Source organism: Schistocerca americana, chromosome 2 (genome assembly GCF_021461395.2).
Source record: "Schistocerca americana isolate TAMUIC-IGC-003095 chromosome 2, iqSchAmer2.1, whole genome shotgun sequence".
Taxonomy (NCBI): domain Eukaryota; kingdom Metazoa; phylum Arthropoda; class Insecta; order Orthoptera; family Acrididae; genus Schistocerca; species Schistocerca americana.
Genome location: NC_060120.1, coordinates 174546132 through 174558713, shown reverse-complemented (window position 1 = coordinate 174558713; position 12582 = coordinate 174546132). Strand labels below are relative to the sequence as shown.

The 12582-nt window shown below is 45.7% G+C and overlaps 1 protein-coding gene across 1 annotated transcript in view; it reads right to left on the bottom strand.

The window, feature by feature from the left end:
• Nucleotides 1–12582, bottom strand: part of LOC124593853 (voltage-dependent T-type calcium channel subunit alpha-1H-like) — a 452274-nt gene that overhangs the window by 230810 nt on the left and 208882 nt on the right. Inside the window, exon 9 of the mRNA XM_047132201.1 lies at nt 7971–8129. Within this exon, the coding sequence (XP_046988157.1) occupies nt 7971–8129 (159 nt within the window). The remainder of the gene's footprint in view (nt 1–7970; nt 8130–12582) is intronic.

The window sequence follows — 12582 nt, the reverse complement described above, 5'->3', positions numbered from 1 at the left end:
CCAGTACCTACTGCAACCTACATCCCTCTGAATCTGCTTAGTGCATTCATCTCTTGGTCTTCCTCTACGATTTTTACCCTCCAATACTAAATTGGTGATCCCTTGATGCCTCAGAACATGTCCTACCAACCGATCCCTTCTTCTAGTCAAGTTGTGCCTCTTCTCCCCAGTTCTATTCAGCATCTCCTCATTAGTTATGTGATCTACCCATCTAATCTTCAGCATTCTTCTGAAGCACCACACTTCGAAAACTTCTGTTCTCTTCTTGTCCAAACTTCTTATCGTCCGTGTTTCACTTCCATGCATGGCTACACTCCATACGAATACTTTCAGAAACGACTTCCTGACATTTAAATCTATATTCAATGGTAACAAATTTCTCTTCTTCAGAGACGCTTTCCTTGCCACTGCCAGTCTACATTTTATATCCTCTCTAGTTCGACCATCATCAGTTATTTTGCTCCTTTACTACTTTAAGTGTCTCATTTCCTAATTTAATTCCCTCAGCATCACCCGATTTAATTCGACTACATTCCATTATCCTCGTTTCATCTTATATCCTCCTTTCAATACACTGTCCATTCCGTTCAACTGCTCCTCCAAGTCTTTTGCTGTCTCTGACAGAATTACAATGTCATCGGCCTGTCTGTCATATCCCGGAATATTGACCATTCCTAGTGGGTCGCCCTGTGTGAACGGAGCAGCGGCGAATGTGGAATCATTCGACTATAAGTGCCGCAAATGGACTAATCCACCGACTTAAGCGACTTTGACGAAAGCCAGACTGCTGTGCCCCCGTGCCTGGGAGCGATTATCTCGAACGGCGAGGCTGTTCGACTGTATGAGTGCTACTGTCGTGAGTATCTTTGTAAAGTGGTAGAAGAATTCTGAACCACAAGTAGACGGCAAGAAGTTAAACGTCCATACATCGCCACAGAAAGTAGAGATCGAAGGATTGTCCGCTCTCTAAAGCAGGATAGGCTGCGATCTGTGGCAGATCTGACGACAGAACACAACGCTGGCGCAGGCAAAAGCGTTTCGGAGCACACCGCGTACCTCACGGTGTTCCGCAGCAGAGGACCCCAACGTGTTCCCATGTTGCCCCAACAGCATCGTCAGTTACGATTACCGTGGGCATGGAATCATCGTGATTGGACCGCGGATCAATGAAATCGTGTCGCCTGGTCGGATGAATCCCGTTTATTTTAAACCAGGCAGGATGGTCTTGTCCAGATACGCCGGCATCCAGACGAACGGCTGCTAGAAACATGCAGCGCACCATGGACGCAGGCCGGTGGGAACAGTGGGACATTCATCTGGGCATCCACGAGACCTGCGGTTCTAACAGGAGGAACCATGGCAGCAGCGGACTACGTGAACATTATTAGGGACCACCTGTAACTCCTTATGATTGATGTCCCCTCAATAGCGGTAGCACCTTCCAACAGGATAACTGTCAGTGTCACGAAGCCAGAATGCTGCAATGGTTTCAGGAGTATGATAGTGGACTCACGTTAATGTCATGGCCATCAAATGCGGCTTGTCTGAATCCGATGAAACCCAACTGGGACGCTATCGCGCGCTATCTCGGTGCCCGCTAACCAGCAGCGTGTAAATTAAGGAAAGTATGTGACCTGTGCGTAGGCATCTAGTGCCACAAATCTCTGGAAAGCTATCAAGTTACTTATCGAATCCACTGCACGCAGAATAACCGCCGAATTGCGTTCCAGATGTGGACCCATACGCGTTTAAGCAGGTGGTCATAATCTTGTAAATAATAGATTTCAGTTATCAGTCGTCCTTCTTAAATTTTATTGGCAGATCTAAATTTCAGCTAGAAACTAGCGATTCTCAATGCTAAGAATACAAGAGGTACATAGTTAGATGGTGTCATCAAAAAGCTGCAATTAATGGCTTAACTCATATGGCTTGTATATTACGTATCACTATCATTTTTGATCAATGGATGTAATGCATGTTGCTCCGGCTTCATCCACAGTTCATTGAATACTACTATTTGCGGAAGGCGGGCTGTATGGAGAACACTCCGGTTGGTTACATGGCGCCATCTATATGAACTACGTATGAACCTCAAGGGAAGTAAACCACTTCAAATTTAATTACACAAAATGAAACATAAGTGAAATTCTAACATTGTAGTCCGATTTATTTCATATTTATCACCAAGTAATAAAATTTCCAGGTTCACTCCTTGAGTCCGTTATTTTTATTAAAACATTTAAATTACGTCAGGTGGATAAAACTTTTTTGAATATTTTAAAACATTTTTTTTAAATTTATACAACACTAGAATACACGTGCTGTGTAACACATATTAGTTGATGTGGCTTAAATATATTTATTTTTATATTATATTATATTATATTTGCATTCACAAGGAAAATCGGTTTTAAGAGAGAAAGAGGTTAGCACCCTCTATATCTATAGCGGAATAGCCAAATTGTAATAATCATGCAGCTGACTGATGTTTGGCGCCATCTATGAACTATTTAGTAAATATGATGAACAATATACTTACTATGTTTTAATAAAGGAAGATATAATTTAAAATAAATATGTTTAAGCGATATCAACTAACATGTGTACACAGCACGTGTCTTCTAGTGTTTTAAATACTAAAAAAAGTGTTTTAGAAAATTCAAAAAAGTTTTACCCACGTGACGTAATTTAAATGTTTTAATAATAATAACGGACTCACAAGGAGTGGACATGGAAATTATGTTACTTGATGATAAATATGAAATACGTCGGACAACAATGTAAGAATTTTACTTATGTTTCATTTTGTGTAATTAAATTTGAAGTGGTTTACTTCCCTTGAGGTTTATACGTAGTTCACATAGATGGCGCCATGTAACCAGCCGATGTGTTCTCCGTACAGTCCGCCTTCCGCAAACATTAGTATTCAATTAACTGTGGATGAAGCCCGACCAACAGGCATTACATGCATTATGACATCTATAACTACACTACTGCCATTAAAATTGCTACACCACGAAGATGACGTGCTACAGACGCGAAATTTAACAGACAGGAAGAAGATGCTGTGATATGCAAACGATTAGCTTTTCAGAGCATTCACACAACGTTGGCGACGGTGGCGACACCTACAACGTACTGACATGAGGAAAGTTTGCAACCGGTTTCTCATACACAAACAGCAGTTGACCGGCGTTGCCTGGTGAAACGTTGTTGTGATGCCTCGTGTAAGGAGGACAAATGCTTACCATCACGTTTCCGACTTTGATAAAGGTCGGATTGTAGCCTATCGCGATTGCGGTTTATCATATCGCGACATGGCTGCTCGCGTTAGTCGAGATCCAATGACTGTTAGCAGAATATGGAATCGGTGGGTTCAGGAGGGTAATACGGAACGCCGTGCTGGATCCCAACGGCCTCGTATCACTAGCACATTGGAAGCGTATATTCGTCATCGCCATACTGGCGTATCACCCTGCGTGATGGTATGGGGTGCCATTGGTTAGACGTCTCCGTCACCTCTTGTTCGCATTGACGGCACTTTGAACAGTGGACGTTACATTTCTGATGTGTTACGACCCGTGGCTCTACCCTTCATTCGATCCCTGCGAAACCCTACATTTCAGCAGGATAATGCACTACCGCATGTTGCAGTTCCTGTACGGGCTTTTCTGGATACAGAAAATGTTCGACTGCTGCCCTGGCCAGCACATTCTCCAGATCTCTCGCGGACTGAAAACGTCTGGTCAATGGTGGCCGAGCTACTGGCTCGTCACAATACGCCAGTCACTACTCTTGATGAACTGTGGTATCGTGTTGAAGCTGCATGGGCAGCTGTACCTGTACACGCCATCCAAGCTCTGTTTCACTCAATGCCCAGGTGTATCAAGGCCGGTATTACGGCCAGATTTGGTTGTTCTGGGTACTGATTTCTCAGGATCTATGCACCCACATTGCGTGAAAACATAATCACATGTCAGTTCTAGTATTATATATTTGTCCAATGAATACCCGTTTATCATCTGCATTTCTTCTTGGTGTAGCAATTTTAATGGTCAGTAGTGTATGTACCTCTTGTTTTCTTAGCATTGAGAATTGCTAGTTTCTAGCTGAAATCTAGATCTGCCAATAAAATTTAAGAAGGACGACTGATAGCTGAAATCTGTTGTTTGCAAGTCAATATAACAGTCACGAGATATCCCGTGGTCTAGGAGTAGCGTCTTTGATTCATAATCAAAAACGTCTTCGGTCCCGGGTTCTATCCCCGCGACTGCCTAAATTTTGATAAATAATCAGCATTGGCGGCCGAAGACTTCCGGCATAACAAGTCAGCCTCATTCTGCCAACGGTCTTGTCAAAGAGGGCGGAGGAGCGGATAGAGGTTCAGGGCACTCTCTTGTCCTAGGGGTGGGAAATTGCCCCTAAAGGCGGAAGAATCAGCAATGATCAACGACATGAGGATGCAGAAGGCAATGGACACCACTGCATTAAAGACACGTAACGTGTATCCAAAGGACATGTGGCCTGTAATTGAAGAAGTGTCATGATGATCTCTCCATTGGCAAAAGATTCCGGAATAGTCCCCCATTCGGATCTCCGGGAGGGGACTGCCAAGGGGGAGGTTACCATGAGAAAAAGATTGAATAATCTACGAAAGGATAACGTTCTACGAGTCGGGGGGTGGAATGTCAGAAGCTTGAACGTGGTAGGGAAACTAGAAAATCTTAAAAGGGAAATGCAAAGGCTCGATCTAGATTTAGTAGGGGTCAGTGAAGTGAAGTGGAAGGAAGACAAGGATTTCTGGTCAGATCAGTATCGGGTAATATCAACAGCAGCAGAAAATGGTATAACAGGTGTAGGATTCGTTATGAATAGGAAGGTAGGGCAGAGGGTGTGTTACTGTGAACAGTTCAGTGACCGGGTTGTCCTAATCAGAATCGACAGCAGACCAACACCGATAACGATAGTTCAGGTATACATGCCGACGTCGCAAGCTGAAGATGAACAGATAGAGAAAGTGTATGAGGATATTGAAAGGGTAATGCAGTATGTAAAGGGGGACGAAAATCTAATAGTCATGGGCGACTGGAATGCAGTTGTAGGGGAAGGAGTAGAAGAAAAGGTTACAGGAGAATATGGGCTTGGGACAAGGAATGAAAGAGGAGAAAGACTAATTGAATTCTGTAACAAGTTTCAGCTAGTAATAGCGAATACCCTGTTCAAGAATCACAAGAGGAGGAGGTATACTTGGAAAATGCCGGGAGATACGGGAAGATTTCAATTAGATTACATCATGGTCAGACATAGATTCCGAAATCAGATACTGGACTGTAAGGCGTATCCAGGAGCAGATATAGACTCAGATCACCATATAGTAATGATGAAGAGTAGGCTGAAGTTCAAGACATTAGTCAGGAAGAATCAATACGCAAATAAGTGGGATACGGAAGTAGTAAGGAATGACGAGATACGTTTGAAGTTCTCTAACGCTATAGATACAGCAATAAGGAATAGCGCAGTAGGCAATACAGTTGAAGAAGAGGAATGGACATCTCTAAAAAGGGCCATCACAGAAGTTGGGAAGGAAAACATAGGTACAAAGAAGGTAGCTGCGAAGAAACCATGGGTAACAAAAGAAATACTTCAGTTGATTGATGAAAGGAGGACGTACAAACATGTTCCGGGAAAACCAGGAATACAGAAATACAAGTTGCTGAGGAATGAAATAAATAGGAAGTGCAGGGAAGCAAAGACGAAATGGCTGCAGGAAAAATGTGAAGACATCGAAAAAGATATGACTGTCGGAAGGACAGACTCAGCATACAGGAAAGTCAAAACAACCTTTGGTGACATTAAAAGCAACGGTGGTAACATTAAGAGTGCAACGGGAATTCCACTCTTAAATGCAGAAGAGAGAGCAGATAGGTGGAAAGAATACATTGAAAGCCTCTATGAGGGTGAAGATTTGTCTGATGTGATAGAAGAAGAAACAGGAGTTGATTTAGAAGAGATAGGGGATCCAGTATTAGAATCGGAATTTAAAAGAGCTTTGGAGGACTTACGGTCAAATAAGGCAGAAGGGATAGATAACATTCCATCAGAATTTCTAAAATCATTGGGGGAAGTGGCAACAAAACGACTATTCACGTTGGTGTGTAGAATATATGAGTCTGGCGATATACCATCTGACTTTCGGAAAAGCATCATCCACACAATTCCGAAGACGGCAAGAGCTGACTAGTGCGAGAATTATCGCACAATCAGCTTAACAGCTCATGCATCGAAGCTGCTTACAAGAATAATATACAGAAGAATGGAAAAGAAAATTGAGAATGCGCTAGGTGACGATCAGTTTGGCTTTAGGAAAAGTAAACGGACGAGTGAGGCAATTCTGACGTTACGGGTAATAATGGAAGCAAGGCTAAAGAAAAATCAAGACACTTTGATAGGATTTTTCGACATGGAAAAAGCGTTCGAAAATATAAAATGGTGCAAGTTGTTCGAGATTCTGACAAAAGTAGGGGTAAGCTATAGGGAGAGACGGGTCATATACAATATGTACAACAACCAAGAGGGAATAATAAGAGTGGACGATCAAGAACGAAGCGCTCGTATTAAGAAGGGTGTAAGACAAGGCTGTAGCCTTTCGCCCCTACTCTTCAATCTGTACATCGAGGAAGCAATGATGGAAATAAAAGAAAGGTTCAGGAGTGGAATTAAAATACAAGGTGAAAGGATATCAATGATACGATTCGCTGATGACATTGCTATCCTGAGTAAAAGTGAAGGAGAATTAAATGATCTGCTGAACGGAATGGACAGTCTAATGAGTACACAGTATGGTTTGAGAGTAAATCGGAGAAAGACGAAGGTAATGAGAAGTAGTAGAAATGAGAACAGCGAGAAACTTAACATCAGGATTGATGGTCACGAAGTCAATGAAGTTAAGGAATTCTGCTACCTAGGCAGTAAAATAACCAATGACGGACGGAGCAAGGAGGACATCAAAAGCAGACTCGCTATGGCAAAAAAGGCATTTCTGGCCAAGAGAAGTCTACTAATATCAAATACCGGCCTTAATTTGAGGAAGAAATTTCTGAGGATGTACGTCTGGAGTACAGCATTGTATGGTAGTGAAACATGGACTGTGGGAAAACCGGAAGAGAAGAGAATCGAAGCATTTGAGATGTGGTGCTATAGACGAATGTTGAAAATTAGGTGGACTGATAAGGTAAGGAATGAGGAGGTTCTACGCAGAATCGGAGAGGAAAGGAATATGTGGAAAACATTGATAAGGAGAAGGGACAGGATGATATGACATCTGCTAAGACATGAGGGAATGACTTCCATGGTACTAGAGGGAGCTGTAGAGGGCAAAAACTGTAGAGGAAGACAGAGATTGGAATACGTCAAGCAAATAATTGAGGACGTAGGTTGCAAGTGCTACTGTGAGATGAAGAGGTTAGCACAGGAAAGGAATTCGTGGCGGGCCGCATCAAACCAGTCAGTAGATTATTGACAAAAAACAAAAAAAAAGAAATATATAACAGTCACTGCGTGCAACAGCCTTTTGAATGGAAGGTAACCTGAGGTGGTCATAATGTTTTGGTGGTGGTGGTGGTGGTGGTTAGTGTTTAACGTCCCGTCGACAACGAGGTCATTAGAGACGGAGCTCATGCTCGGGTTAGGGAAGGATTGGGAAGGAAATCGGCCGTGCCCTTTCAAAGGAACCATCCCGGCATTTGCCTGAAGCGATTTAGGGAAATCACGGAAAACCTAAATCAGGATGGCTGGAGACGGGATTGAACCGTCGTCCTTCCGAATGCGAGTCCAGTGTGCTAACCACTGCGCCACCTCGCTCGGTATATAATGTTTTGGCTCGTCAGTGTACAGAAGGCGACGCAACGGATAAAAGGGCACCGCCTGAGAAAGGAACATTAACGGGAGGGAGCTTTTGGCAGTAAACTGACCTGGGTGGCGAAGTAGGAGTCTGTGGTGTCTGAGCTGGAGTCGGTGCGCGAGCACTCGTAGCTGGAGGCGGCCAGCTGCGCCTCGCGGTGCATCTGCTCGTTCTTCAGCTGCTGCTGCTTGGCCAGCTCACGCTGCTCGCGCTCCCGCCGTTCGTTGCGCTGCGCACAAAGGATCACAGTTGGTAACGGAACAACAACAAAGTACATATGGTTCTTCAGTTTCTCCCGGCGTATTTGTTGCTCGAACAGTCCACGGGTATACTGCCGGTTCATAGTGTCCAACGGGCACAATATTTCGGCGATCAGACATGTCGCCATCGTCAGGTGCGCTGATGAACTGAGCCCCTGAGGGCGGGCGGCCGATTTAAATCCCCTCCCCCGCGTGCCGCTCTCTTCGCCGTCGGCGCTCGCGCGCCGGCGGTCGCGAAGACGTGGGCGTCGGAATCTGTCGTAGCGTCGATGTGCTAGCTACGTCCTCCCTGGTCGCCAGTTCGTACTTCTTGCTGAGAGTCTTCTTAAGTACGAACTGGCGACCAGGGAGGACGTAGCTAGCACATCGACGCTACGACAGATTCCGGCGCCCACGTCTTCGTGACCGCCGGCGCGCGGGCGAGGACGGCGAAGAGAGCGGCCCGCGGGCGAGGGGATTTAAATCGGCCCCCCGCCCTCAGGGCTCAGTTCGTCAGCGCACCTGACGATGGCGACATGTCTGATCGCCGAAACATTGTACCCGTTGGACACTATGAACCGGCAGTGTACCCGTGGACCGTTCGAGCAACAAAGTACATGTCTACACGCTGAACAATTTAAAACTTTTTTATGACATTGTATATTGGTAAAAATATTATGTTGAATCGATACTGAATTATAAAAGAAAGCTTATCTAACCATGATATACGGAATAGTCACATTAACGTGACGACCAGCTGTTTTCGATGTTAACGTGCAATAATCACTCACACACAGCAGGCGAGAGCACTTGGAGTGGAAGCTATACAGGGTGAAAAGTATTTAAACCGACAAACTCTGGAAGGATGTAGGGGACATCAAAACAAATATTTTTCCCTAATGTCATTTTGTCCTACGAAGATTATTTAAACCAGTGGAGGCCGTATTACGCTCTTCAGTTGTTAGAGGCTGTATTACGATCTTCAGTTGTTAGAGGGCGTATTACGCTCTTCAGTTGTAGGCAACTGCTGTCCACCAGTGCAGTAGTGCATTGTCTCTGTTTACTAATGGAGCGATACACCTGGAGTGAGTACACTGATATGGTTGGTGCGTACTACCTAGCGCACCACAATGGACGAGTTGCACAGCGGCTTTATCGACAACAATATCCTAATCGCCGTATCCCGCATCATACGACCTTTGCTGCTGTGTACCAACGTCTGCGTGGGACCGGGTCATTTAGCAGATTACCTGGACAGGGACGCCGTCGCACGGTAAGAAAGCTGCAATTTGAGGAAGCTGTCTTGCAGCATGTGGAGCGGGATCCTTCAATCAGCACTCGTGCAATTGCACGTAACATGGGGACGAATTAGACGAATGTAAGAACAGTCCCTCGAGAGAAATTGTTTCGTCAATTTCACTTACTGCGTGTCCACAACCTAGAACCAGTTGATTATCCACCCGGAGCACAGTTTTCGCAGTGGTACCTGGAACAGTGTGAAGTGCAGCCTACATTTCCATCCTCTGTGTTGTTTACTGATGAAGCAACGTTCTGGCGTGATGGAGTCTTCAACATGCACAATTCGCATGTTTGGAGTGAGGATAACCCACTTGCCGCAGCTACTAGCGCTCATCAAGTGCGGTTCTTCGTTAATGTGTGGGTCGGTGTTATTGGGAACTGTTTAATTGAGCCGTAGCTGTTGCCTAGGCCATTAAATGGCAGGCACTATTACAATTTTCTCGCCAGAGCATTGCCATAATTGCTGGAAGACGTCCCGCTCCCTACAAGACAACGCTTGTGATTCCAACATGACGGAGCGCCGACACATTTCAGTAGTCGTGTGCGTCGTTTCCTGGACCGTCGGTTCCCAGGAACGTGGATTGGCAGAGGTGGTCCTGTACCATGGCCTCCTCGATCCCCAGATATGTCCCCTCTGGACTCTGTGGTGAGAGATGAGCAACCTTGTTTACGCAACCCCTGTTGCATCAGAAGAGGATCTGGTTGCCCGGATAGTAGCAGCAGCAGGAAGAATTCAGGATACTCCTGGGGTTTTTGCCCGTGTCAGACAGAACATGATCCGACCGTGTAACCTTTGTTTACGTGTCAATGGAGGTATTTTTGAAAACCCACTGTAATTGAAATTGGGTTGTGTTAATGTGTTGTCTCTTGGTCATAAAAATGGAGAAGTGTTTGTTGGTTTAATTAATTTGCCGCCAGAGAAATCTTCCTCTACCGGTTTAAATACTCCTCACAGGAAAAAATGACATTAGGGAAAAATATTTGTTTTGATGTCCCCTACAACCACCCAGAGTTTGTCGGTTTAAATACTTTTCACCCTGTATACAACGTGTCGGGGAGACGTCGAAAACATTGCGGTCGTTGTCGTACTGAGGAAACGGAGCTGTTTATCTGACGCCCAAAAGGGTCTGATCATTGGCTTTCGGGCGAAGGGTGGAAGCATTTCCGAAATGGCTAAGTCTGTTAAATGTTCGCGTGCCATCGTGTTTAAAGTATACCGTGCTTGACAAAATAGCGCTATTCAAAACCGGCGCCGAGGCAACTGTGATACACCACAACTAATATACATGTGTAAACTGTAGCTGCGCGATGTCTACGGGCGAACAGACGTGCATCTGTTGAGCAACTGACCGTTCGGGTGAACTACAGGACACCAGCAGTGTCTCCTCAACGATCTGTCAGCGAACGTTGATGCGTATGGGTCTCTACGCCGGGTCCCTGGTTCATGCATCCATGCTGACTGCTGTTCACCGCCGAGAAAGGCTGGAGTTTGCACGCCAATACTGCAACTGGGCGAATACTAGGTGGCGACATATGGTCTTTTCACACCAATAATGTTTTATGCTCCATCTGACAGACGGGAAACACCTTACAACGAGCGTCGGAAGGTTCCAGGCCGTAGGAGGGAGCGTTTTGGCCTACTACTTGTTTTCGTGGTAATCACTGGTTGAACTCAGCATTCTGGAAGGCACAGTGGATTAATACAAGTATGCATCCATCCTTGGAGACCATTTTCACCCCTACATGCGCTTGCAGTTTACATGCATGGCTAAGAGCACCAGGGTGAGTTTACCGTGCTCCCCGACCAGCAAATTCCCCGGATTTAAACCCATCTAGAATCTATGGAACCACCTCGATCCTGCCGTTCGCACCATGGATCCTCAACCGAGAAATTTAGCGCAGTTTGTCACGACACTGGAGTCGGCATGGCTCCACATCCCTGTCGGTACCACTCCCATCCTGCAAGCCTCATATCGGCCCGCACTCCAAAAGATAGTTACTCAGGCTTTTGACGTGTGGAGACACTGATGTGACTGGACAGTTTGGAACACCTTGCCGAGCTTAGCGACCGAGGACAGTGCCGAACTGGAAACAGAGCGAGGCTAGGTAGCAGACACTAAAGCCGTGCAATCGATGTTTTGAAGAGTACAATGAAAACAATCAGTTCTGTGCGTCGAAAATGCGATTACAAGACCAATGGCATTGTGTCGGGACACTTTACGCGATTATAAGTAAGCCGTGCTGCGGCTCGCATTGGTACTGTTTTTAGGTTTCCGTCCTTTGTTGGAGGCCAGACTGTATTGTATAGCTGACATGGCTGCGGTTGTTTGTATTCTTCTTGTGTTGACTGGCGCCACTTGGTTTCGCAAGCGTTGCCTGTCCACTAGTGGCAGCAGCGGCGTTATCGATATGTAGTAACTGTCGCCCTATCTTTGGGGTGACGTCGTTGTTCTTCCGGGTCGTGTGAGTGAGCAGTTCGGTTGGGGACTCTGGAGGAGCCAAGAGGGCAGTGCGAGAACATACCGGGACCACTGGCGGCACGCATGCACTGCCAGATGGAATGGCTGTGGTCGCGAGGGTACACGACCTAGTCGTCAACCGGATCCAACAAGCTTTAAGTTCAGTGGATTTTAATTCTAGCAGTGAAATCTCAACCGTTGTGAGATCTCGCGATTCTCCAGTGAGATGGGTTCGTGTTGCTGCTCGCAGTGTCGCCGAGACGAGGAGCAGCGAGTGGAGTTCTTGGGGAAGGCGGATCTAAATAGATTTCCTCGACTTCTTGTTACTAATTGCTGCGTTCTATGTGTAACTATTTGTTAAGTTCAACCAGCGGTATTTTTTCCTGCCTGGTGGCCGCTAATGCCCCAGTGACCTGCCCTGGAGGTTAGAGTATAACGGCAGTGTACGTTTCCTCGCCTTGCCGCTGCTGTCCGGTAAGGCTTGTTGTTTTGACAGTTTCCTTGATTTGTAGGTCGGTTGGTGTTTCTTCTACTCTGGTAGTAGTGGTTCCTTTCTCCTTTCGGACGCTCTAAACACACCATTGGTTCAAATGGCTCTGAGCACTATGGGACTTGACTTCTGAGGTCATCAGTCCCCTAGAACTTAGAACTACTTAAACCTAACTAACCTAAGGACATCACACAC